Source organism: Podarcis tiliguerta (genome assembly GCF_965153285.1).
Source record: "Podarcis tiliguerta genome assembly, chromosome: 3".
Lineage (NCBI taxonomy): Eukaryota > Metazoa > Chordata > Lepidosauria > Squamata > Lacertidae > Podarcis > Podarcis tiliguerta.
Window position 1 is genome coordinate 104,391,196 of NC_139536.1, and position 26,318 is coordinate 104,417,513.

General features: G+C 42.2%; 1 protein-coding gene across 2 annotated transcripts; it reads right to left on the minus strand.

The window, feature by feature from the left end:
• Positions 1–1,056: 1,056 nt before the first annotated feature.
• BTBD3 (BTB domain containing 3) lies at positions 1,057–26,318 on the minus strand. 2 transcript variants are annotated; one of them, XM_083431985.1, is made up of 5 exons: positions 26,167–26,318; positions 14,268–14,941; positions 13,635–13,725; positions 12,761–12,879; positions 1,057–7,932 (listed from the first exon to the last, which is right to left on the minus strand). In XM_083431985.1, the coding sequence occupies exons 2-5, from the start codon at positions 14,591–14,593 to the stop codon at positions 6,900–6,902; spliced, it is 1,569 nt and encodes a 522-aa protein (XP_083288111.1). In that variant the 5' UTR covers positions 14,594–14,941; positions 26,167–26,318; the 3' UTR covers positions 1,057–6,899. The 2 variants fall into 2 exon arrangements, with proteins under 2 accessions (XP_083288111.1, XP_083288112.1); XM_083431986.1 differs by having other exon boundaries at positions 14,268–14,535; positions 26,167–26,306.

The window sequence follows — 26,318 nt, forward strand, 5'->3', positions numbered from 1 at the left end:
CTTTTCCGTTGTGTCATATGCAAGCATCTCTGATCGTTGATTGCTATCAATAGGGAAATATAATCTGGACTTGAGAAGCCGGTTGAGGAAAGAGAGTTCAAGAAAGTTCCATTTTCTCTTGAGCTTCGTATTCTGTGAAAGGGTAAGGACAGGAAAGAGTTGGCCACTGTGTGCATGGTTTCGTTCTCTCAGGAATGGATGTGCCAACAGGTATTCCCCCCCCCCCCTTCTCACCTTGGTGGCCATGATCATCGTTCCAACCTCTACAGATTGTTTCTCTAGCACAGGCTTCCTCAACCTCGGCCCTCCAGTTGTTATGAGACTACAATTCCCATCATCCCTGACCACTGGTCCTGCTAGCTAGGGATCATGGGAGTTGTAGGCCAAAAACATCTGGAGGGCAGAGGTTGAAGATGCCTGCTCTAGCACATGTGGTCTTTTCACCCCCTCCAAAACCTACTGAATAGGTTGATTAAACAACCTGGAAGAGCACATTATGACACCACCACCATCACATGTAGGACTGTCACTGGGGTTGGGAGTGATAAAATATCATTGCCCACCCAACAACCCCATGTGGAAGAGCTTTCTGTTCATGGGCTGCAGTAAGCACCAGAACCTAGAGGGCTGCCTTATACTGAACCAGCCCATTGGTCCATCTAGCTCAGTATTGTCTTCATTGACTTGGCAGAAACTCTCCAGGGTTTCAGACAGGGTTCTCTCCCAGCCCTACCTGCAGAAAAGTGAACCTGGGATCTTTCCCATGTTCTTCCCACTGAGGTACAGCTCCCAACCAACTTGACCCAACTCAAGTTGGAGCTTGCCCAGTTGAATTCCACCTTTTGTAGTATTTACATTTCTCAAGAGTTCGAACCCACCACTCCTTCCTATCTCCTTTGCTTAGGTTTTAGCATTTTAACAAAATACTGATCAATCCATTTGTTGTTCTTCCTCAAGATGGAACTTATCAGGTACATCAAGCCTTTCTGATGCCCAAAGTCCAGAAAGTATTACTGCAAATTTATTAAAGTTTCAGAAGCACACCAGGAAACAGTGTAAGAATCAGTTCAATTTTTATTTGCCTTTTAAATGTGATTATACACATTCATGTGTCTACTAAAATTCTGCACTGTTACATTAAAGATACAGTACGATAACATTCAACTTGAGGTACTTCATATTTATATATATATCTGTCCTTCATAAATAATGCCATCGGTTGCTATAGTCAAGCACTGCTTCAAGCACAACTAGACGCAGTTGTCTTTGAAATAACGGAGTTTTAACATTTAAAAAAATCAGTGCAATAAGTACTGTAGAAATTAGAACATTTACTTAAATACTATGTCAGATATGCTTAAAGTATATTACACCACAAATCCAGTTAACAGCTTCCCTTCCCCCTTCCAGCTCGCCATGCAACAAGATGTTAGGCGTAATTTAAACAGCATCTATAATATTTTCTCACATCTCAGGCTCTGTTCCAGATAAATATGTCTGGTGCTTTAGAAGAATAAACCAAAATATACAGGAATTCATACATTTAGGATATTGACTTTCTATTTAAGGGTACAAAGCTCTCATTTGGAAACAATTCTACGGACATCCCCCGCTTCCAGTCGATTGATGCTGGCAGCCTTATAGTTCAATCCACAAACCATTTAAGGCAACATACATTGATTAGAATGAATCCAACCTAACATGGGTAGATACAGAAAACAGGATTGACTCAATGCCATTTGGGTAAAGCCTTTCATTGATAGTGGTGGTATGATCACCAGCAGATACTTTTAAATAGCACTATTAAAATATGAATGCCAATAATATAATTAGTGTTAATGTTAACAGATAGCAGCAGTTGTGGGGCACTTTATGCATTTAAGAGACAAATGCATAGTCCCCCTGCATGCAAGGACCTTGTATCCACAGAGATGTGCCTCTGTGCATGTACAGAGATTCCTCACTGCATACCCTTGTTCATGTAAGAGAACAGCAAAGTCCACACACAGCCATTTGTGCATTTCAGAGATGCTGAATGACGACCCTGTAATTGTTTTTTCATTTGGCATATTTCATTGGGCATTCTCTTCTATTCGTTCTAAAAGTGACGTAGGTCTTCAGGCAAAAAGCACTTTTGTTAATCAGCAGTGGGGGGAAACTCAACTCCGTAGACGTTTCCTTATCCACAGGAAGCTGTCCTCTACAGAGTCAGACCACTGGTGCATCTAGCTTAATAGTATACACTGACTGGCAGCAGCTTTAGTTTCAGATGGTATGTGTGTGTGTTTCTCAGATGCTGGAGATTGAACCTAGAGGCTCTTGTATGCAATCTACTGTGCTCTAACCCCCTGCCCCATTCAAGAAAGTAACCAGAAGCCTTAGGACCACAATTTCTGCTAGCGCATTGGGACTTTCCAATGTGCTCTCCCCAAATCTTCTCCAGGGGTTTGGGAGAATCCTCAGAATGGCATGCTGAGGAAGGGGAGATAGCTCTGTACAGCAAGCAGTAAGGTTTGCGCTGATGGAACAACAGCCTTAGTCCTACTTTGAATACAACACCATGGAGATCTTGCATTCAACGAAATGCAGTACCACACATTACTTTCTATCTGGGGATGGTTTGCAAACACAATAGTCTTTACCAGGTTGCTCTCTGGAGACTAACAACTGACCAGGAACTAGATCAACGTGGACAATTCTGAAAGGTACAAAAACCTCCTTCATAAAATTGCTAGTTGCATGGTGCCACTTTAGGTAGCACATTTCATTTGGCTGAATTTTCTGGTGTTATCTACAGAACCAACTCTGAAATCCTCAGCTTCTGCAGCACACTCAGAAAATGCGGACTTCCCCATTCTTTGTGTGTTCCCTCCTTATCAATATATTAGCATTCTGACTTTTCATTTTGATCCCATTTATACTTTTCTCAGTCATACATCTGAGCAGCCTCCCCAAGGAGGTGCTCCTGGCCCTATCACTACTCACTTTTAAATGAGCAGCAAAGGCAATTTTATTACAGCAAGCTTTTGCAGCATGCCTTCATTTTTCACCCTTCCCCTGCCAGATTATCCTATAGTTTTTAGTCCTTTTTATTGCTTTGCCATTTTCTTCATATTTTTGTACTTTATGTTGTGCATTCTTTTTATTTTGATTACAAGCTGCATTGAATATGCCTTAGAAAGGCATGGTACAGATGCTGACAATAAAAATAATTCATACTAGAAGTGGCCCAAGTTTAATAGTAATTTTAAAGGCATTTTAACTGAAAACTGCCAAAAGTGGTGCAATGCACACTTTAAATTCTACTGTCTAAAGCTGTAATTCTGTGCATGCTTATCTGGAAGTAAGACCCACTGAACTCAATGAGATTTACTTCTGAGGAGACATGCATAGGAGTGCATTGTGAGGCACGTAAAATAATGTGCAGCAAGCAGAATGCAAACACCCAATCATGTTGGAAGCATAACTTAGTTCTCTCCCGTATAATCTAAAAGCAGGGAAGGGTGCTTTCGTGAAAGCTGTGAAAGTATTTAGCTCTCATGCAGCTAAATACTTGCAGAGATAATTTTTAAACACCTCTGCAGTATGTGCCTTGAATGCAAATCAGTTTCAAAATATGCTTTAAAATATTGTCCATACTAAGACAAATTTAATACTATTTTAACTCTGAACTCGTCTCTTTTTTCAAGGAACACATGGGGAAGGCCTCTTGATCAGCTTAAGTGACTCAGTTGCAGAAGACACATGCTAACTTTTATGCAGCAAGCTATGCCTCCCTTATCTTAAGAGTAAACCAATATATCGCTTAATTTTTATATTGGTTTAAGACATGCATTTTTTGTATCTGACAGCACACCTCATTGACATTACCCTTGTACAGTAAAGGAGATGGTGCACCGAAATGTATCATCAAAAAAGGATTGCAATTTACCACTGCAAACTGGTTTAAGAACTGCTCATAATGGTAGGCAAATAATACTCACTTCTGCTTTTAGGTTCAAACTGAATAAGCGCCTGTCGCTTTGACAAACAAGGGAAGGGGGACAGAAGGACGCCCCTTTTCAGGGGAAGTTGAGCTACGGATTCCAAAATCAGGGGCTGCCAACCTAGCTCTCTTCCTCCCCAGCACTACACCCAACTAAACCCAGTTACTTCCCCCCATGGAAGTGAATTGCAAGACATTCACGCTTATGGGAAATATAAAGTGCTACACTCGGATACCATTCTGGACCTCTTGACAGCCATCTGTTTCAGTGGGGCATTAAGTAAAAGCAGCAGTGTACATATGCCATCTAGAGGCCAAGAGGGCACAGGGCATCAAAAACCCCACATGGCCCTAGTCTGGAAATTGGCTTTTATAGGATTGCTAGTAGGGAAAATAGCACTACTTGCTCAAACAATGCAATTCCATTGTGACTCTTATTTGAGGTTCATGAAAAAGCATGGGGAAGCATCTACAGGAGCCCCTCCACCTCTCCCAGCACATTATGCACAAATTATTCATTCTCATTTCTATCCTGCCCTTCCTTGATGCCCTGACACCAATTTCATCCTCACAGCATCAATGTGAGGAAAGTTAGGCTGAGAGACTGGCCTAAGTGCACCTGAGGAATTCTGTGACTGAGCAGGGCTTTTACCTGGTTCTCCCTGGATGTAAGACCAATGTGCCAGCCACAATGGTTCTTGACGATACATCTGATGTACATCAGGTACATCTGATCAGGAAGCAACCCCAATACAACATGAGAACATTTATATGCTTTACATCATACCGTTTGAAATCATTAAAAAGGCAATAATAACATTTTCCCTTTAAGGATAGCCTCTGTGTTTTCCTTTATATTATACACATCTGAGAAAACACTGCATTTGAAGGCTGGATTTTCTCATGCCCAATCCACCATATTTTAGATTCTTAATGGCACTTAAAAGACTACTAGAAGCCAGGATTCCATCAGGTTAAAATATCCAGAGCAAGCACATGAACAGATAATGTACCATATTGGTGGGTGGAGAGGTGGGAGAAACATTTATACAGTTATATCAGTGTGTAGATTTAGTGTTGGGGAGGTACACTCCCACCTTAAACAATGTATCAGGAAGCATTCATGCTTACTTTACTGAATAAATCATATCCTTAATTTAAAGCAAGGGGAGAATACCACTGTAAGCAACTTTCAAGCAGAGGCAAGTGTTGCCTACTTGAAAATGTGCCTTTTATTATTTCATGAACATGAAATTGCTCTGTATCATTCAGTTATGCTTATTTCCTTTCATTTTTACTACCACCCAGCCTGCAGCCCTTTCCTGCCAAGAACACAGATGGTTCTACAGGAAGCCTGACAACCAATTTAAAATAAGAGGGGAAAAAATGCTTCTGGTCAATGAAAAACTGAACTTCAGATCTGAATGAAGATCAAATTAAAATGGGGGAAACCTAAGTCACAAATGTCCCCCTTTCAGAAAATGCTGGCAGTTAGCAATTTCATTACAATCACACAAAAATCAAAACTTCCTATAAAATGAACATATACATGTTTTAGAGATGCGTCTTAACAGGCGTTCTATGCAGTGTGGTAATGAATGCTACTCAAAGCAACCATTTTCAGCTGTGCTAAAAAGCAGCTCAAAGAAGAAAAACTACAAACAGCATCCACGCCAGCCAAGTTACTATCTGATTCCAGACACAGTACGTAGTTAGGGGGATTCTGAAAGCCAAGAAATCTGGGCATCTTTTTTAAAAAATCACAGATCTGGGGCATCTTTAAAAAGCAAAGATGTGGGTGAATATTTAAGTACAACTGTATTTTGTCCAACTTACTTTTTGGATATTGACCCAGAAATGGAGAAATCTTTGAAACCTAATTGCTTCTTGCTTCTGTCCATTTATCTGTCAAGTCTGTCAATTTGTGAACTATCCATAGCAATTGAAAGTAATATAATACTACAAAAATTGCTATTATTAGTATTATTTTACTCAGGTGGTAAAAGTAACCCCATGCCAAAAAGTTTTCAACTGCCTTTGGAAAAAGAAAAAATAGTCACTGGGGATTTGCTCCTTTTCTACGGATCAGAAAATTGTGGGAAACGGACTGGACCCATAAAGGGTGACTACAAAGGCTTATTAAACGGGGAAATGCTTTATTAAAAAGAAATGGGTCACTGAGGCACTGCCATGGTGAAAACACCATTCATTTCAATGCACTAGCTGGACAAGCAGGGGTTGTTTTGTGTCTCAGGAGAAGCTTGGGAGAATGGTGTTGAAGAAAGTAAGAATCTACTGTGCATAAACCACTTTGCTCCTTTCCTTTGTAGACATTCTCAATGCACCAGTTCATCCCAGTGGTCCATCTCAATTAACACAACTTCCCAACATCTGACTAGCACATGCAGGAAGACCGAACTTGTCTCTCTAGCAAAACTGATTTTGTGTGAATTGGTGGTGTTGCTGCCAAATCAGCCTCCAGTGGAAGTGTGAGGGGGTGTCCATTAAAACAAACAGTGAGATGTTTGAAAAGCCTATGGCATGAAGGAAACAAAAATAAATAAATCAAAAGAACAGGAGAAAGTAGCAAGTTTAAAAGTATAGGTGGGAAACAGCATGGAGAAGAACATCTATTTCCTTTCTTTCACAAAAAAGGCCATCTCATCTGTGGTAAGGCTGTGAAACTCTTGACTTTTATAATCTGCTCATTTCTTGTTCCTGGGAGCTCCCAGTAAAAAGAATTTTACACTTAGGCTACAAAAGTACAGCAAGCATTAAGCTGTTCACTGCATTCAGGAACATATTACCTGTACTGATCACATATCTGCAGACAGCAAGGTAAGTATCAAACAGGTCTGGACCAGACATATACACCATGGAACAGCACTCTCCATGTTCTGGAACCCATCTTCTTTCAGGCATAAAAGATAAGTTCTGGAATCTGCCCCCCCTGAACCCCAGTGCCATTGGTACTGTCTGAAGAGCACTGGAACTGCACAGTTACTTTGCCACACTGAACTTCTGTCATCCCTTCCTGTCCAAAATAGCTGAGTTCATTTCCATCCAGAATCACACTAGCTGTGTAAAAAGTATCTGGCTCGATCTGCACGGGGTACTCAAACCACACTGGGAAAGTGTTGCTAGATCCGTCAGAGAAGTACTTGCTCAAGTTTTGCCCTAGGATAACGCCTTGCCGTTTGAGTTCAATCTTGGCACTGTATTCGGCCGATCCACAGCTGGAGCCATAGAGCCCGAAGCCAGCAATGAACACTCTCTTGTCAACAGCAAACTGTATGCTGTCACAACGGCCCCTGTAGCGCCACTGGTTGCTGCGGTAGGCACAAGACTGGAAGCGGTGGCAGCGTTGCGGGACAAGGCCTTTCCGGGCATTGCTCACAAACTGCAGCTCTGGCTTTTTGGCAGCCGTGTACCAAAGGAAGATATCGTTTGTTTCATTGAGGGTCAGGATGCCGGACTGAGCAGCACCATTTGCAAAGTCATCAAGCGCCATCGTAGGGATGCGGATGAGATAGAGGGCCTTCCCAAGGACTTTGCGCTTGTTTTCTATGCTGGCAGGTAGCTCTTGGCGTTGACACTCTACTTCGGCCCAACTGAGAGCAGCTTCAAAAACCACAATTTCTTTGGCATTCAGGGTCTCCCTCTGGAGGATGCTTTCGAGTGTTTGAAAATCAATGTCACAGAACCCTTCTGATTTCAAAGCCAGCTCTGCCTGGGCATCAATCACTTCCCAGCAGCGCTCAGTCAGGTCTGGTTCCTCAAATAAGCAGCTCTGGGAGAGCAGTACACAAGCGTTTTTTGCACTCAGACTCGTCTCTAGGAAGTTAACACATGCGCGGGCAAGATGAGGAACGATGTACTTCTTGGCAGCGTAAAGAGTTGCCAGAACTGTATCCGCAGCCAAGTCAATTTCATCACAATATATGTATCTGCAATAAAAGACACGCATGTAATACTGTTAACAAAACAGATGGACGTTTTTCAAGAACACTAGTAGTGAAAGACACATGTATGATAAAACGCTAATATAGTTGTTCAGGAATTATTTGCAACAAATGCTTAATGTGTTGATTTGTCATCTACCTTTTCTTAAGCTCATCAAAACCTCAATATGGGTGACTTTTTAAGATGATGACAAAATCTGCAAATGGTCAGGAGGCAATGTTTCATATGGTCTTTTTTCATTCCACAGCACTGCAATGCACTGCAACGGAAGTTGCCTTGATGAACAACTGTGCCCTTAACTGGCAGCCCCATGAATCAATCAACGTAAGCTTTAGCTCATTATAGTGTAAAGTTGACAACCAATTTAATTTGGCACATGGTGAAATATAATGGACTTGTATTTCAGGAAAAAATGTCAATAACTCTGCTCATGACAGACAAAAAGCACTTCTTCACAGAACATACAATTAAAATACAATCGTACCTTGGAAGTCGAACGGAATCTGTTCCGGAAGTCCGTTCAACTTCCAAAATGTTTGGAAACCAAAGTGTGGCTTCTGATTGGCCACTGAAGCCCCGTTGGACGTTCAGCTTCCAAAAATAGTCCGCAAACCGGAACACTCACTTCCGGGTTTGCAGCATTCGGGAGCCAAAACGTTTGAAAACTAATCTGTTCGAAAATGAATATACAAATGTACTGAATTCGCCAACACAGTGTGGTAATTACCATTGGCTTAGGTAGCCAGTAAAAGAGCGGACATATTTATGGAAGATCGCTCTCTCTAAAATGCTTATTCACTATGACTAGTTAAATTGATTATTCAGGTTCAATGGCTGTGTCTCTCTGGATACCAGCTGCAGACAATGGAGGGGCTGCTTGTGGGCTTCACCAGGGACTGACCATTGTTGGAAAGGATGGTGGTCAACTAGATGGACACCCTCATCCTATCATCTACAGAGGTCTTATTTTCCTTGTTTCTGACAACTGACATTGCAATCAGATCACTCAAGGGAAGTGATCAAAGTACTCTAGAGAACATCTTCCACAATCCATTCCACATAAGATTATGGGGCAGATTGTAGTGTGCCTGCAATAGATTATTTGGGGATCTAGCTGGGTTCTGAAGCCAAACACTTTCAGATTGGGATAGCCCCCCTAAGAAGCTGATAGGCTGTCTCCCAAGTGAACTCACAGCATACTCCAAAAATGCACATCCAGTAGTAGCCTTAGTTTATACTGCCTATCTTCCTCCAGCTCCCAAGCACAATGAAGAAGAAGAAAAGGAGGCATTACTCGAGCACACAAACAAGGCAAAGGTACTTCACTTTCAATCTGGCTTCAGTTTTGCATACTGCATGCAATTCATGCTGAACATTCAACCTGACCATGATGAAAAGAGTTTAGAGCAGCCATATATGTATGACTTGCAGATCACAATGGGAAACCTATGTAATTTCTAGCAGAGTTAATTATTTGGAGGGAGGGAAGTAGCACAAACTGGTTTTGATCTGGCACTGGGGCAAGGGAAGGAGGATGAAGGTAGTCATGACATCGTTTAAAAGCCATTTGTTGCTGGGGGGTGGGAGAATATTTTGAACTATATTTGTGAAGCTTTGATGTCAATTTCACTTAAGCTCTTGTTTAAAAGATTTGTGTTTACTTCTTTTGATTTTCCCTATGGGGCACTAGCTGCTCATTTACAAGGCAACCATAATCTCTCTTGGATGCACAATGTTTTAACACGTACTTCTAGCCCTTGGGATTTTCAGTGTCAGAAAGAATACAGCATAGAAGACAGCACTTAGGGATGTTAAATATCTAACTTGCACAGCTATTATAAACAGTAGCAACAGGCTAATTTACCTGTGGTCTTTTTAAAATGAAACTTTTATTATAACAATGAAATTGCTTTGGGGATTTTTGGTGGATTAAAAGCAACTGTCAGACAAAAGCTCCGACTCTTTAAGTGACACTTACCAGACATAGAAATGATAGCTAATACTTTAAGGAATATGCATATTTTCCTTTTATGTTCAGAGCAAATGTGCACATCACCGGTGTAGAGGTTTTATGCATTCAAAACATGAGATATAGAAGCCAAGTAGGTTTTAACACCACATATTTTAACATACTGTACACATATTAGAAACCAGGGGCCTAAATTTTTCTATTAAAATAATTTTAATCCTACTCTTCAACAGAAAACAGTCTCACAGAGTAGCTTACAAATATTAGTAAGATATGCTTTAAGCCACTTTACAGATTTACCTTTTGCTGTACCTTGCCTAGATGTGGTTAAATGTGGCTTTAATGGGCCAGTTTTCAACACTGCAAATAACACCAGGCAGTTTGGGGTAAATCTCCCCAGCTGCAGTCCCGAGGAAAATCCCTCCTCCACCCTGGTTTTGGAGATTTCCCCTACAAAACAAATACCAGCCTCCGAAGAGGGACCTTCCTCAGGACTGTTATCAGGAGATGAAAGAGTTAAACATTTTGTATAGTTTGGTCATGAACTAGGACAATAAAGTACACCTAAGCCTACTCTAACAGCCATATTTTTCTTAAATTGCAAAAATGTCTGGCTCCTAATTTTAGAGATGCTTTTTAAAAATTGCCGCAGAAAGATAATAAACTGGTTACCACCAAAAGAAAAAATCAAGAATGGAGATAACAGTGACCTGGTTTGCACCCTTCCCTTCTTTCTTCTCTCTTGGCACACCTTAGCTATGGATAGTGAAAACATGGTATTTCCATTGTGATGTTTCCACTGCTACCCTATTTTGACAGGGGAGAGTCCAGCTCAGCGTAAATGTTGAGTATTAAATATGTTTTCATTAGGATGAATCCACTCGTCTTACTCTTAAATCCATGTTTCCAGAACTGTGCACACCAAGAGTACAATCAAGTGCACAGCAGAACACACACAAGCATCTACTGAAATCAAAGGCCTATTGAAATCAAAGGTTGTGAAGTGCCCTTAAACCTGTATTAGACTGTGCTCTGTTTGAGTATGCCTCCTAGTGCCTGCATTTAGGAAGATATAAACTCTTTCCACTGTAGAGCTGCATCAAGCAGTAAATCCTTTTTTTTCTGGCACAGTAAGATTCAACCGAAGATCCCATATCTACCTAAGGCACTGCTGGTATTTATAACCTGAACAGATCATACTATTCACCTGACAACATCCCATTTGCATCAGGACGTAACGCCTATATTTAAATACTGCAACCTTCGCAGTTTGACAGATCTAGCCACAAATGACGACACAACTGCGTCTTGCCGGTTCGTACGTGTCATCTCCTTTCTTTGAAGCTCTTCACACATTCGTGTGCTGACTAACCACAGCTACAAGCAGCAAAAGCACCCTAAGGAAAAGTTAGAAAGTGCCCTTCACAATCGCCAGGGCAATCCAGACCGGAGACTAATATTTAGCAGTTACATGGTCAGGCAAAGCTTGCAGGGGGATTCAATGGCACAGCGAAAGGATTTTTATAATATACAAGCACACATATAAAACTGTAACAGATGACACAGAGAAAAACGATTATTTTTTAATAAGAAATGCTAGATGTTTCCAAATACACATTCCAAATTAAATTCTGAGTTAATGGGCAATCGTTGTTAGAAAGCAACTTGCTCTTCCTTACTTCCCACTCGTCATGCAAGAAAAACAAGCTGGGTGGAGGGAGAAATCACCCCCCCCCCCCAAATGCATGTCCTTTCTTCAGTTCAGGTTTAAAATGCAGAAACAGCATTTAAGAAAATACTATTATTTTTAACATTTGAAAATTCATCCTGCCTATAAGAAAACGTTATCATCAGTGACTGCATTTCAGAAGTTTACAGTATCATCAGAAGCTGCGCTTATCAGGAATAAAAAGGAATTGTGTCGTTAGTAAAAGGGGTAGCACAAACAAATGCAGACCTGGTTCACCTGTAATGCTAAGCCAACTCATGGTTTATTGGGAATGAGGAAACGTGTGAGATCTCAAGAGTGAAGATTGTGTCCCATGGTTCGCCTTGCACCAGACAAACCACCCGCTGCAACCAAGGTTTGTTCTTGCTTTGCCATGCATTGTATCTCTGAAGTGAGTCAAACCACAACCCTGGATCGTGGAAGGAAGACTAAGCCAAGCCATGGCTTAGCCCCAGGAAGCATGACAGCAGCAAGACTGAGATATGATTGTTGAGGCTGTGATCTTCCCTCTGGAGACTCGCATGCTTGCTCAGATGTGCTAAGCCATGGTTTGGCTTGGTGTTGCATCTAAAATGGGCAACAGTATATTAATAGTTTGGAATCTTTCCTTTTCACCCTGTTTTAAAGCTCTTCCTTTTTATATTCAATTCTTTATAAAGTATATGAAAAAGCAGCTTGACCAATGTGACCTGCTGACTAAATAAATATGCAGGAGATGGAGGCAGGGAAGGGAAGTGAGGGATTATTATTAATAAAATAACAACAACACCCCACCCATCTGGCTGGGTTTCCCCAGCTACTCTGAGCGGCTTACAGCATTTCTAAAAACATAAAACATGAAACGTTAAAAACCTCCCGATACAGGGCTGCCTTCAGATGTCTTCTAAAAGTTGTTTAATTCTTTATCTCTTTGATATCTGAAGGGAGGGATAAATAAAATATTCATTTTTTAAAGTCCTATAATTAACACACAACTACAGACACTGTATCCATAAGCTAATGACTGCGTTTGCACATCAATTCTTTCTTTATGACAATGCCTAACTTTTTAACTGTGGCATTACTAGATCAAGTACAAACAAATTCACTTCCAGCAATGAAGAAGGATGCTTACTTCAGCATAGCGAGGAAAGCAGCAGGCTCCACATCTGGTATACGGATTTCATCTTTGTCCTCAGCAAGCTCTCCATAAAACATTGCATGGAATACAGAGCTTCCAACAGCTAAGACATACTGTTCAAAAAGGGAAATATCATTTCATGCTTTAGAACAAAATTCTTCGCCAACAGAAAAGCAGAAATGTGGCAGCGCCACAGTGAGCATTAAGAATGAAGCCATGAAGGCAATCAAAAATAATGAGAGAGCATGGCATGGCTTCACTTTGCACTCTAAATTTTTAAAGCAAAACTCACTAAGGGAATCCTGGAGAAACCCCATCCACAACCCTTGAAAAGACAGCTATTCTAATACATTGCTATCCCCACTGGGAGGCAGTGTGTTGCAGTGTTTCAGAGTGTTATATGTGGAGGCCTGAGATCAAATTCCCACTTATGGGGTGACTTTGGACCAGCCGCTGTCTCAGCATAACCTACTTCACAGGGTTGTTGTGAGTTTTTAAAAGGAGGGCAGATTGGTGGAAGGATAGGATAATAATGCCATAAATCAGTAAAACAAGATTTTGGAGGGGGTAATATTGTACTGCACAGTTGAGGAACATGTTGAACTACAACTCCCATGCCCAACGGTTAACATGGCTGGGAACTGTGGTCCAGAAACAGACACAGGTTTTCCCAACCTTGTATTACAGTAGCAAAGATACTTAACTGGAGGGGAAACTGCTAAAGCATTTCACCAGGCAAAGATGCTTAAAAGCTTCCATAATTATGTCAGTTCCAGTACCCAAGCCTCCCACACTAAGTTACAATGGCAACGGTTGATGTTCCCCTTGCTTTTCCCATGTCAGATCTAGTAATGCAGCTGTTGCTTACTTTGTGTCCTGGCAACCGCTGGGTCCCACCTGGTGGACCAACCACAAAATGAACATCTGCCATCAAGTCATTGTTGAACATTACTGCATTTCTACAAACAGAGGCAATAAGTTATTTTAGGGTTTCAGCATCCCATACATGGAATTCAGCTCCTTAAAATGTTACAATCTTTCAAGAGCAACCAAGAAAACACACAAACACAAAGAGAGAAAGAAAACAGTCCTTTTTAAAAAACAGCAGAACAGATTTAAAATGACTTTAATAATAATTAAATGTACCAAGGTATGGCCTTTTTTTAATAAAAGAAAAAAGTATGACACTGCAAGAAAAACTTAGCAAGAACTTTTGTAAAAGTAAAAATGCTAAACTGTGTGATCAAATATGAAGATTAATATGGCGTGAATGTGCCTTCATGAGAGAAGAATGCCTAATCAAGGCAGCTTGCATGCAAAAATATTCTTCATTATCAGGAGAAAAAATAAGAACTGCACAAGGGGAAAGTAAAAGCATTTCCCCTTCTTTGAGCACTGCCTAACGGGAAGGCATGCTGTTCGAAAAGAGGGCACACATCTCACTACAGACTGCCACTGAACTGAAAAGCACAATTAAGAAACCATTTCCCAACTTGCTTACCTTTCTCGGATGGTGGGGTACAGTCCTTGCCAGTTTGGAGCTGGGATGATGTTGTTGTTATTGATGTTTTGCTGGTGGTATTGCTGGACAGCAGTGGTGTTACTGTTCGCCGGCTTCTTTCGGGGGAAAATATCAGCAGCCATCTTCTTCTTCTTTTTAGTCTTCAAGGTAATGATTTCATAGCAAACTGGAGGTAACTTGCTGCTGCTGCCACCACTGCTACTGCTTGCCTTCTTGGAGCTTTTCTTGGACCTGTTCTTAACTGTCTCTGGAAGCATCAAGAAGAAGGTGAGACATTTCATGTTCTTTCCCTTGTCATCTACCATGAGTATCCTCGTCTGTGTAATCAGATAGCCTAACTACGTAGAACAGAGGCAAGCAGAAGGTACCGAACACAGAGCTGCAAGGCTAAGATTGTGTGCTTCTTTTTCCAGCAAGGCAAGGTGACCTTTTTTCCAGTATGCTGAATTAAGATATTAGCTTTTTAAGTTTGATCCAGTACTTGATCTGTCAAACTCCTCCCCATCATGACTCCCAGCTTCATTTGCTTGCGAGAGAGCTTTGTTGTGTGGCAAAACAAAGTAGGAGAGCAAGATATGCTGCTGCTGCTGCTTGCTTGTCAGCTGGCGCGAGTTGTGTGTTGAATGGATCTGAGTGCAGGAGGTGTTAGAGCCCTGCAGATGGAGTCAGACAAGCAGCGTTCTGAGCCAATAGCTGAAGTCACAAAGAGCGATTGGACCAGCAGCACAGCGACACAGTGTGCATATAGCTCTAATATTAAAGAGCCGGTGGCTGCGCTCTCATTTAATGATCGGTTTAAGTAGAAAGGCAAACCGTTCGCACAAAGTAAATGATACAAATGTGTGTGTTTTCTATTGGTCCTTGGCTAATAATTTCCCCTTGAAGCCATACCAATTTTCAAACAGGAACATCATTTTAAAGAACCCAAGAAAATAAAAATGATTGTGCCTCACCAGCACCAACAAAATCCCGAGAAACGTTTGCAAGCAAGGCAAAAAGGGAAGTGAAGAATATACTGCATTTTTTCCTGTAAATTATTTCCCGTTATAACTGCAAATGTTAAATTGGATAAATTTAGTATCCAAATTAGAGCAGATTAACTTGCAGCATAAAAATGGACTGATACGGTTTAACAGTCGCTCTCCAGTGCAGTTTATACTCTGGAGCTTAATGAATAGAGATGAGGTCACTGCATTAGCTTTTAACTCACTACGTTTCCTGAGAACATAACAGTCCTTGATAGACATCCCAAATCACTAAGCAAAGGCTAATTAGGCCAAATTACACTACTGGTGATTGCACAGTCACAGCAAAACTTCCATATGTGTACAAGAAATATACAATATCAAATTAGACATAAATTTAAATTGTTTAAAGAGACAGACTTCTTGCATTTGAAAGGGTCTAAACTAAAGTAATTATGGTTTACTATGTATTGGCATGTTGCTTAATGCATCCCACCAATTGGATGTGTTGTAAGTACAGGATCTGGTGTTTGCCCCCTCCCTGGCATAAAGGTGCAGCTCACCCCTTCCTTTAGAGCTTGGATCCAACTCTGCTTCCTGTATTAGTACATGTACAGCTCCCCTCCCTCAAAGCAGAGTGAGTTGGGTGAGTAGGGAGGGGTATTGTAAGCACTTTGCACTGCACCCAAAGGGATGGCAGGTTTCAAGCTTGCAGGATCTACTTTTACTAGCTAAATGTTTTTTGCTCTTTTTTTTTTAAAACCAAAGCACCAGGGTGCACCAGCCAGAGCTAGGAGAAAGGGGAAAAATGATTTGGAGGGGCTGGCAAACACTGAGAATTAAGGAAGAGTGTGCCTCTGAGCATATTTGCTGAAGGTCTCTCCCCCCCCCCCCCATTATAAAAACTGAGCTTACAGTTCTTTTGCACAAAAAACACTTATACAGATACTTCCACAAAAGCATTCTTAATTTCAGCAACCCTAGTGAATTATTTCTAAGACATTAATTATTTGCTATTGTTGACCACTAAAGGTCAGAAACCCACACTCATCCACTGCAGACCTTCTAGAGATCTACCAGAAGACCCCAAATCTACCTTCTGCTCCTCCTGGGCTAGAGCATTCCTCTCTCGACACAAGGCTGTGTTGGCAAATTTTTGAAATAAGGGTTCACTGAGTGGTACAGTACCAAGCTGGCATCTCACTTTCAAAACATGTTGTTCCTAATACACCATCAGCATCACACAAAAAATTAGAAGTTAAACAGCAATCACTTTGGGGTACCAGAAGCAAAACGTCAAACAGGTTTCAAAACTAACCCCTCTTTCTGGAAGCCTGCTTCTCAAGAGTTGCCAGTTTGCTTCTGGTTAAACGTGAGCACTTCTGAAAACAGGTCAATGGTGCAAAAAGGTGCCTGATAATAGAATAGTCTGAATGTGATAGCATGCAATCATCCTACAGAGGTGCACAACTACAGTGGGGTATAAATTCCAGACAAAGAAGAAGCTGTACAAGTTGCACCATATCCTATCTGCCATCCTACCTACTAGCTGTAATTACGTGATAAAAAGTTGCCTGCAAATATTTAGCCTACAGTCTTGAGCTGCCTGGCGCATGCATTACGAACATGGTGCCTGCACTTGCAAGATCCCATTCCTTTCTCTGTTCCACCTCCCATAGAATTAAGCTTGAGATAAACATTTTTATTGTAGCCAATAGCAGGCTTCTTTGACACCTTCCTGCAATGCAGGGAGCGATTTCATGTGTGTAGGGGTGTGTGTGTGTGTTACACCTGGGAATGGATAGCTAACACTTTTCAAGCCAAATTGCTGACAGAGGGGAGAGTGTGTGACGGCAGTGCATGTGTAACTGCGCTAGCTGTGTCAGTGTGGTGGCCACGTCCGTTTTTCTGGTTTGCAAATGTGCCCTTGGTCTCCAAAAGGCTGGAGCCCTTTGGAGGTGCACCGTGGAGGCCAAAATGCCACACAGATTAGCGATGGATAAGCAGTCCCACTCCGTTGCCAGAGTTGCCCTGAAAACATTACCATTACTCAGCAGTGCCTTATGTACAACGCGAATAGTGCTGTGTCATACTACTATAATTCAAATCTTACATCCTGCTGGTGCAGGAGCACATGCTGAATGCCCCCCATCCTTGCAATTTTAGGAAGAGAGCTTTGTATTACAGGGGTGTATGCATTTTAAGTAGGTTGGGCCTAAGTTCAAAGTTCTAAATTTCTGGCAACACCCCTGAGCTCCTAAAAGAATTACTGCATCAAATACTAAATCTGATTATGGGAGAGAGGAAGGAAACTTAACACTAGAAAGAATTCACTGGCTTTGGCGATGCCCTGTTTAAGACCCTACATATGTTTGGCTTGGTTTCGGGAGAGGAGAGACTTCAATTTACTTCAAGCCAAAGAGAGAGTTAATTTAAGATGGATTCAAAAAGGATCTGGTACTATACCTTGGAGGGCAAAATACATGGTTTGGAGGGCCAAAGGCTTGGAGAGAATGGCTCTCTGATAAAAATGGTAACTAAAAGCACAGCCAAATGGCTTTTAGCTACAGTTCCACTAACACAGACCACGTTCCATATTTATTATTTATTTTATTTCTATAACACCCTTCATCTGAGGATCACAGGATCACAATATAAACAAAATATCTAGCCCATAAAATATTTTTCTGAGCCTTAGCTAGATTTTCTTAGCACAAGCAAGGGTGATGCATCAGTGGATGGTTTTGTTCAATCCAGAAATGTGTAATTATGTGTTATTAAACTGTTATCATATCTATCTATCTATCTATCTATCTATCTTATAGATACAGCTATAGATACAGATATATTAAGGGTTGTCATGTCTTAAAATATTTACAAGTATTCCAATGCAATAATTTTCTTGTAAAGCTTTGAATATGCTTGAATATATGTTTTGAATGAAAAGTGCACTTTATTTTTTTCCCTTTTCAAATATTTCAGTTCAACTAATCTGGACTACTGTATTTTTGCCCCAGTTATTCATACAGCATATGTAATTTGTTTACTAACTCTTAAGGCAAACATGCAAAAGGAGATCTCCACTGATAAGGGCAAAGGGGGGAAATCACTTTTTCTGCTTCTTATTTTTACAGGAAAGCCCACACTGCTATAAGCCCAGTATATGATTGCCAGGAGCTTTCTGGGATTCCTTAGGTAGAAAGTCTTTCTCAGTTTAACTGTCTAGGGAATTCTGCCCCCAACCACAAAATAACTCTAAATAAGCCATTTGTGTGCGGTAGCATTTGGTTCCCTCTCTTCAGATTGACTTCCTCTTAGGCATCACTGTTCTTTTTTTAATTTGATCCTCATTTTGCTTCCTTCCTTTCCTGTATGTTCAGGCCTTCCCTAGCAACAGTGCCCTCCTATAGGAATACCCACGTCACAGTTGGAAAAACTAAAGTGTCACAAAGATGGAACCCTTCAGGACTGAAATTGCATATAGGACTAATTAGTGTACAGTCATTTTGTTCCACCAGACAGCTTTAAATGGAATGGAATAATATTTTAAGTTTCCCTGCTACGCTGTATGATTTTACCAGTATGGCAATACTTATTTTCCCACTGTGCATTTGACAAAATTACCAAGAAACGTTTAGAGTGCTAGCTATGCATAATTTGCTTCTTGACAATACAATTAAGGGGAAAACACCATGATTAATCTCGGAAACAAATACAGAGAAGTGCAGGTTTAGCCCTATATAACTCTATAATGGTTATTTTCATTAAGTACTTTAAAAAAGAAATAGCCATCTGTTTCATTTAGTCAAACAACAATGGAATTGTAATTTTCCAAATCATACAACCTTGCACTACTTAACATACTTAGCAAATGTATTCATTCCCATATACTTCATTAGAAGATGTTGTCAATAGAAAGACTGAACAGCATTCACATACCATATAGGAACGCTAAACGTGAACGGAAACATTAAGCACTGATCACCATGTTCTCAATATTTACCTATAAATCCAAACCTCAAGTCAAAGCAAACTATCAACAAATTCAACAGTGAAGTCAAGGTGGCTACAAAGCACCTAAAATGTAATCCTCTGAGCTAGGGTTAGAGAACCTGGGTTCAAATTCACACTTGGTCATGAAACTCACTTGGAGAAAATAACAAATATCTACAAAATGGTGTCATCATCAGACTATAGTACACAGTCCCTCCCACTATTCTTGTTACCACTTAAGACCATATTCCATTGCCATTTTAAGATGAATCCCAAATGCATGTAACAGCCAAACTCTGTTGTGGGAGAGAAGAGAACACATTTATTCACTAAGAAGTAAACCTCTTTGAACCCTGTGGGGCTTAATGACAGTAGATACACTTAAGACTATGCTACAAGTTTTGCCTACACTATGCTTAAGTTGCAGATTAATGTTGATTTGGCACAAATGCTACTCGTCTGCCCTATATTGATTTAATAGACATAATCTTGTGGTATTAATGACTGACTCCATTAAAGCTTTAATTGCAGGGTATAACTTGCTCTTTGATTAATTGGCGGGGCTGACAACAACGGAACCTAGCAGCAGCCACCCATCATGTCAACATGGTGGAAAGCAGGGTATCCCCACTGGTTCTATTTGGCTTCACCTCTTGCTATTTTCGTACCACTGAGTCATTATAAGAACTCTGTAATTTAAGAATTGGTGCCTGAGTTTGGTTAGTTTCCTCTTCCCTCCTTATCCCCTTTTTGTTTTGTGTTGTGTCTTTTAGACTGTAAGCGTACAGGTGGGGAATTTCTTGTTTTTCGTGATTTTATATAAGCAGAAAAGTTTGGTAGATATTGCTTTAAAGGAACTTATTAATTTTAAGGAGCAACTTCAGATGTGATTCATCAGAATGTCCCTATCCATTTGGAAGCTTGTCTTCTCATGATCTACAACTGTTTCTTGAGGAAGCCATTACTGTTATTAAGCTTATAAGAAGCAAAGGGCTACTCACTTTATATTTTTCAAACTGCTATGCTATCACTTGTCTTCTTGAATGTCTGGGAAATACAACCAGGCCTAGATAGATACAGATTCAAAATATTTCCTGTGTGAATATGCAGGGTAGCTGGTTATTCTTTTTTCAGAAAACTCTTCCCTTTATCATTTTCAGGTCTGCCTGATCTACAGTTCACTTAAACTAACAGCCCTTGGATTGCGGGGGGGGGGGGGGGAATCTCGCACATAATGTATCTTTTGCAGTAAAGCCACCAACCTACTAAAACTAAGATTCCCTTCTAACAGCAATAGCCAGTTTGCCAAAGCAGGCAGTTGCAAACCAAAGTTCATGCCACTACTTTCAAATATGGATCTTCCTATGATACTGAGACAGTTTTGAGACATTTTAACATTTTACTCAGGTGTGTTCAAGCATCCTTGCAAATATGCAAACATTGAAACCATGGATGCGAGCAGGAGTCACATACAAGCCTCATCCCTAGTGTCACCAGGAACACTGGCTCCTGTTCAGATCTTGGTGCAACTAACACAAAGGTTTGAAGGAAGTTTTGAACTGCACTCTGCTGATACCTCCCTGCTACCAGGAACCATGGTAAGAAAGGGCTCCAAATCAAGGGGAGTTTCCTAAGTGGGTTTATAGCAAAATGCACTTTAAATTCCCCTTCTAATCACACAAAGGTCTAAACAGGAGTCCACACATCTGGGAACATTGAGGGCAGGGCTTGCATGTGCGAACATTCACGTTCTCAAGTGAAACCCTGAACAACCCTAAATATCTAAATTCTTCTGTCGGGTGAAGAAACATTTAAACACAGTATTTCTTTGCGCAATGGCTAATAACTTGCTGTGGAGCTGGCACTGTTACAGTGTTACACGTTCTGCAGCTGTAAGGTATTTTAGTGTGGCAGCACCTACACCTTGGAACAGCACTCTCCCACTGTTGCTCCCCAGAAGAAATTAAGGCTTGGTATCATATAAATATTTAAATGAATTTAACCGACCAGTTTATAACCCTAGTTTATACTTTGAGCTCTTATACAAGCAAGGAGTGGGGTTATGTCAATGACAGAAAATAAACCACACCCTGGTAATTACAAAAAAACAGCCCAAGAGTTCAGAACTAAATTGATTACATAGAATCTGGAAGCAGGGAACAACTGGAAGAAGAAAGCAATGTAAACTGTTAGCAACACAGAACAGTGTTCTGCCAGATACAAAGAACATAACTTGCAATGCTGTTTTAGGTCTATAGCTGTACCCTTTGATTTCTGTGATAAGCTTGGGAAAAGTTCAGAAACAGGCGATCAAAATGATCAAAGGGGTGGAGCAACCTCTCAACAAAAAAAGTTTAAAACATTTGGGGCTTACTTAGTTTTGGGGGGGAAATGTGTACTGCTGGGGCATGGCATGATAGGGGTGTATAAAATTTTGCAGGATGTCCCATCCACTTTGTCACAGAAAATAAAATTACTATCAATTTTCTCCTCCTCTCATAACATTAGAGCCAGGAGCTACCCAACAAAGCTGCTGGAAGTATGAGGACAGATAACTACTAATCATGATGGCTGTGTATGGTATCTGAGGTACTATGCCTCTGAATAAGGTAAGGTAAAAAGGGATAGGACCTCTGGACAGTTACATCCACTCAAAGGTGACCATGGGGTTGCGGCGCTCATCTCGCTTTCAAGCCAAGGGAGCCGGCGTTTGTCCACAGACAGCTTTCTGGGTCATGTGGTCAGCATGACTAAACTGCTTCTGGTGCAACGGAATACTGTGACGGAAACCAAAGCGCACAGAAACACTGTTTATCTTCCCGCCACAGCGGTACCTATTTATCTACTAGCACCGGTGTGCTTTCCAACTGCTATGTTGCAGGAGCTGTGACAGAGCAACAGGAGCTCACCCCATCATGGGGATTCGAACCGCCGACCTTCTGATCGGCAAGCCCAAGTGGCTCAGTGGTTTAGACCACAGCGCCACCCGTGTCCCAAACCATTGACTATCACTTGCTGGGAACTGAAAGTAGGGAGAGTGCCCTTGCACTCATGTCTTGCTTATGGGGCTTCCCAGGGGCATCTCATTCACCACTGTGGGGACAGGATTCTGGCCTAGATGCACCTTTGGTTTCATCTAGCAGGGCTTTTCTTATGTTCCTAAGTTTGAATATGTGAACATCCACTAATTAAATAAATATTTTGGATGCAAAGAGATTAAATACTGCCCTAGTTCATTGTAAGTTGCTTTTCAATTTTACCAGGCACCACAGACCTAGCTTTAAAATGCCACGAGCGATGCAAATGTGCCAGTTGGACTCCTTTAACATGCAGGTGAAAGCCTTTGCTTCATATTAACTTCATAATTTCAGGAAATTAGCAAGATTCCAATTTGCATAAATCTTCCCCATTTGTGGATGTTTTGTTCTGACTGAATGCTCTCAAGGCACGATGAATATCAAGCAGAATTTTCATTTAAAAAACTAGATTTGTAAAATATAGATTATTGAATTTTTTTATATTTTAGTCATAATCTGCCTATTAATTCATTTATGAGCCAATATTTTTACTGCAATTCTTTGCCTACCTCTTTCCATTTTAAAAGTGTGTACTCCATATTCATGGCTTAGCAAGGAACAATGTGTTTGGTTTTCTTAACACCCTCTGTTTCCAAATGAATAGTCCCCCCCCACACCAGTAAGAGACAGCTCTCTGGGAGTAAGAAACAAACTATTTATTAATACAATCTATATGACAAGCAGAGAGCAGTGTGCGCAGTTTAATCACTGGTGGGACCTACAAGGAAGTGGTGACATGACTGGCAGAACAATAAATACGTATTTAGTCAAGGCCTTGTTAAGTTCTTTTGGCTGCTACATACACACTACTTCTGCATTATTCTTTATTATCAACATAAATAATAATAATGTAGCATAAATCTTTAGAATCCTACTTTAAGAACCATAAACATGCCAGTGCATGAATTCAATCCATGTGCCTCTTACAACTGTTATTTCAACAACTTGAATAATGCCAATTTGGTTTAAGAACATGGATGAATTTCATATCCTCCACCATAAAAAGATATACTGCTTCTCAGTAGTGGGACACGGCCTATTCCAATCTGGGGAAGTGGGTTCTCTACAAAAATGCTCAGGGCCCCCTCCACCTTTCCCCAGAGGGAAAACATCCCTGCCACACTGCCCAGAGGGAGACGCAAAGCATTTAAAGGCAACAGCTGCCACCACTGTTTGCTCACCTGAATAAACAACAGAGGCAGTTGCAGGAAGCAGAAGCTGTCACCTCTGCTCTCTCTCTTTAGGAGGTACAGCAGTTAGGTCTGTGCATCGTGGACTTACCGGTAGGTCTTCTCCACCCAGAAGCAAAGAGCAAATGGGCAGAAACTGCAATTGCACCTTCTCTTTGAACTCCCTATGCTGCTTACATGCCTTAGTGGGCAACTCAGGAGTGAAGAAACCTGGAAGAAGAAGCCACTGCCCTTGTTCACTTTCTATCTCTGGGTGATAAAGTCCTTGGGATTATCTGCCACATCAACCAGGAGAAGATAGCCAGTGTATGGAAGCAGCTGACAAAGCAGCAGAGGCAATACAGTGGTACCTCTGGATGCGACGGGATCCGTTCCGGAGCCCCGTTTGCATCCTGAAGTGAACGCAACCTGCATCTGCGCGTGCGCAGGTCACGATTCGCCACGTCTGCACATTATGTCATTTTGAGCATCTGCGCATGCGGCGAAACGCGGAAGTAACATGTTCCATTACTTCAGGTCGCCACAGAGCACAACCCGAAAGCTCTCAGCCCAAAGCTACTTTAACCCAAGGTATGACTGTAGCTGCTGCCATCACAGCAATGTGGCTAGTTGTGTTGTGCCAGTCAGAAACAGAATAATAACAATAATTTTATTATTTATACCCCGCCCATCAGAACACTAAAAATAGAATAAAATGTCAATCATTAAAACTTCCCTAAATAGGGCTGCCTTCAGATGTCTTCTAAAAGTCAGGTAGTTGTGTATTCCTTGACATCTAATGGGATGTTCCATAGGGCAGGCGCCACTACCGAGAAGGCCCTCTGCCTGGTTCCCTGTAACCTCACTTCTCACGGTGAGGTAACCGCTAGAAGGCCCTCAGCGCTTGACTTCAGTGTCCAGGCAGAACAACGGGGGTGGAAACACTCCTTCAGGAGCAACAGAAAGCAACTGAGAGGCAGAAGTGACCCTAAGAACATAAACAGAGCCCTGTTGGACCAAGCCAATGGCCCATCTAGTCTAGCATCCTGTTTTCACAGTGGCCAACCAGATTCCTGTGGAAAACAAAGCCCAATACACCACATGGCACAAGGGGACATGGCAAGCTCCCTGTTACCATTGCTCCCTGTGAGCAGCAGGTACCTCTGCTCCCCTGCCTCTAAGGCAAAGGGGCTGTCCTGGGCCCAATCCCCAGCACTCTAGAGGGAGACAATGCGGGAAAAGGAAGCAGTCAAGCAGAGATGGCTCCTGCTTTGACCTGCCACATGCCCACCTGCTTTGCGAAGGAAGTGCTGTCATCGCTGTCTCTACCTTCAATGCCACCGCACACAGGAGGGAGCCCAAATCTCCAAAGATGATCCGCCTTCCACTCCCAGAAGGCTGCTACTTCTCAATGGCAGCTAGTGAGTGCTGCAGGGGTTTCTGCAGTGCCAACCCCCAGTACCTCCCTGCAGAGCGGCTGCCAGTCAGCATATACAAAAGTTAGATGGGCCAATGGTTAAATGTCTTACAAGGCAACTTCATAAGTTCCTACCAGTGGTAAATCATCGCTTCTGAAGTTATAGTACATTTGACAACATATGCATATAAATCCCTTAATGTTAAATATTATTATTAAGTAGCATGTCAAGGAGAAAGCTGCAGGCTTTGCCTTTGTAGGACTAGCTGCACACACAGTGACCGATCTCTCATTGGTCCAAGTCTTAACTGGCAAAAACCTTCCTCCAGGCAAGTGAACAAAAATCCCTGAAAACAAAAAAGTTTGGGTGCAAACTAAAACACTCATTTTCAATGAGCAGATAGGAATGGGAAGGTTGTAATCTAGCCTTCTCCCCGATATAGCTTTCTGCTTGTAAGAAATTGTGTGAGCGCGTGTCCGCAAATCTTATGCATACTTGCCCACAAAGTCCCACTGAATGCAATGGGACTTGGCTTCCTACTTGCAGGAAATTGCGTGTGCACGGCTGCAATCGTATATACCTGGGGGAGGAAGTCCCACTGAACTGAACGGAGCTTGCTTCTGAGCAGACAACCCCAGCTTCCTACTTGCAATAAACTGCATGTGTGTTTCTGCAAATCCTACGCATACTTGCCCAGGAAGTCCCACTGAATGCAACGGGCCTTGGCTTCCTACTTGCAAGAAATTGTGTGTGTATGGCTGCAATCTTTTTTCCCGGGGGGAGGAAGTCCCACCGAACTGAATGGGACTTGCTTCTGAGCAGACATCCCCAGGATTGCAGAGAGGGAGGGGGGAAGTAGAGAGTTATCTCATCACTCAGGATCCCCACCTGCGGCCTGAGGTCGATCGGATTGGTCTTTAGGAGGAAAAACTAGGCCAAAACCTTTAAAAAAGAAGCAGTACAGCAAGGAGGGCGGGGGTGGGAGAGAATAATAATAAGTGCCAAGGAAGGGATATCCCCATCGCACCCGAACTGCGGAAGGCCCGGCCCGTCTCATGCCAGCCCCCACCCGAGGTAGGACCCAGCGCCTCTCGCTTGCCCCGCTGCTAAGCCAGCCCCCCCCCCCCCGCCGCCCCAGACCCGCCATTTCTCGACGGCCAGGGCCGGGCCTCTCTTCCCGCCGCACCGGGGCCTTCCCGAGGGAGGGCCTGCAGGGCGACGGAGGGAGAAGCCGAGCCCGGGCCCGGGCCACCTACCATCGCTGCCCCCTCCGTCCTCCTTTATCCGTCGCGGGCGGCGGCGGCGGCGCAGTGGCTGAGGCGGGTCGCCTCCCCCCGGAGCTGAGGAGGAGACGGCCGGGTAAGGGACGGCGGGGCCGGGCCGCGAGAGCGCGCCCGCCGCCCCACGT

Excerpts from the sequence above, each read along its gene's own strand:
- BTBD3 (XM_083431985.1), bottom strand. The coding sequence starts at position 14,593 with ATGGTAGATGACAAGGGAAAGAACATGAAATGTCTCACCTTCTTCTTG. Across the intron at positions 12,880-13,634 it reads AGCGGTTGCCAGGACACAAA|TATGTCTTAGCTGTTGGAAG; the intron begins GTAAGCAACAGC and ends CTTTTTGAACAG. Across the intron at positions 7,933-12,760 it reads GCTTTCCTCGCTATGCTGAA|ATACATATATTGTGATGAAA; the intron begins GTAAGCATCCTT and ends CTTTTATTGCAG.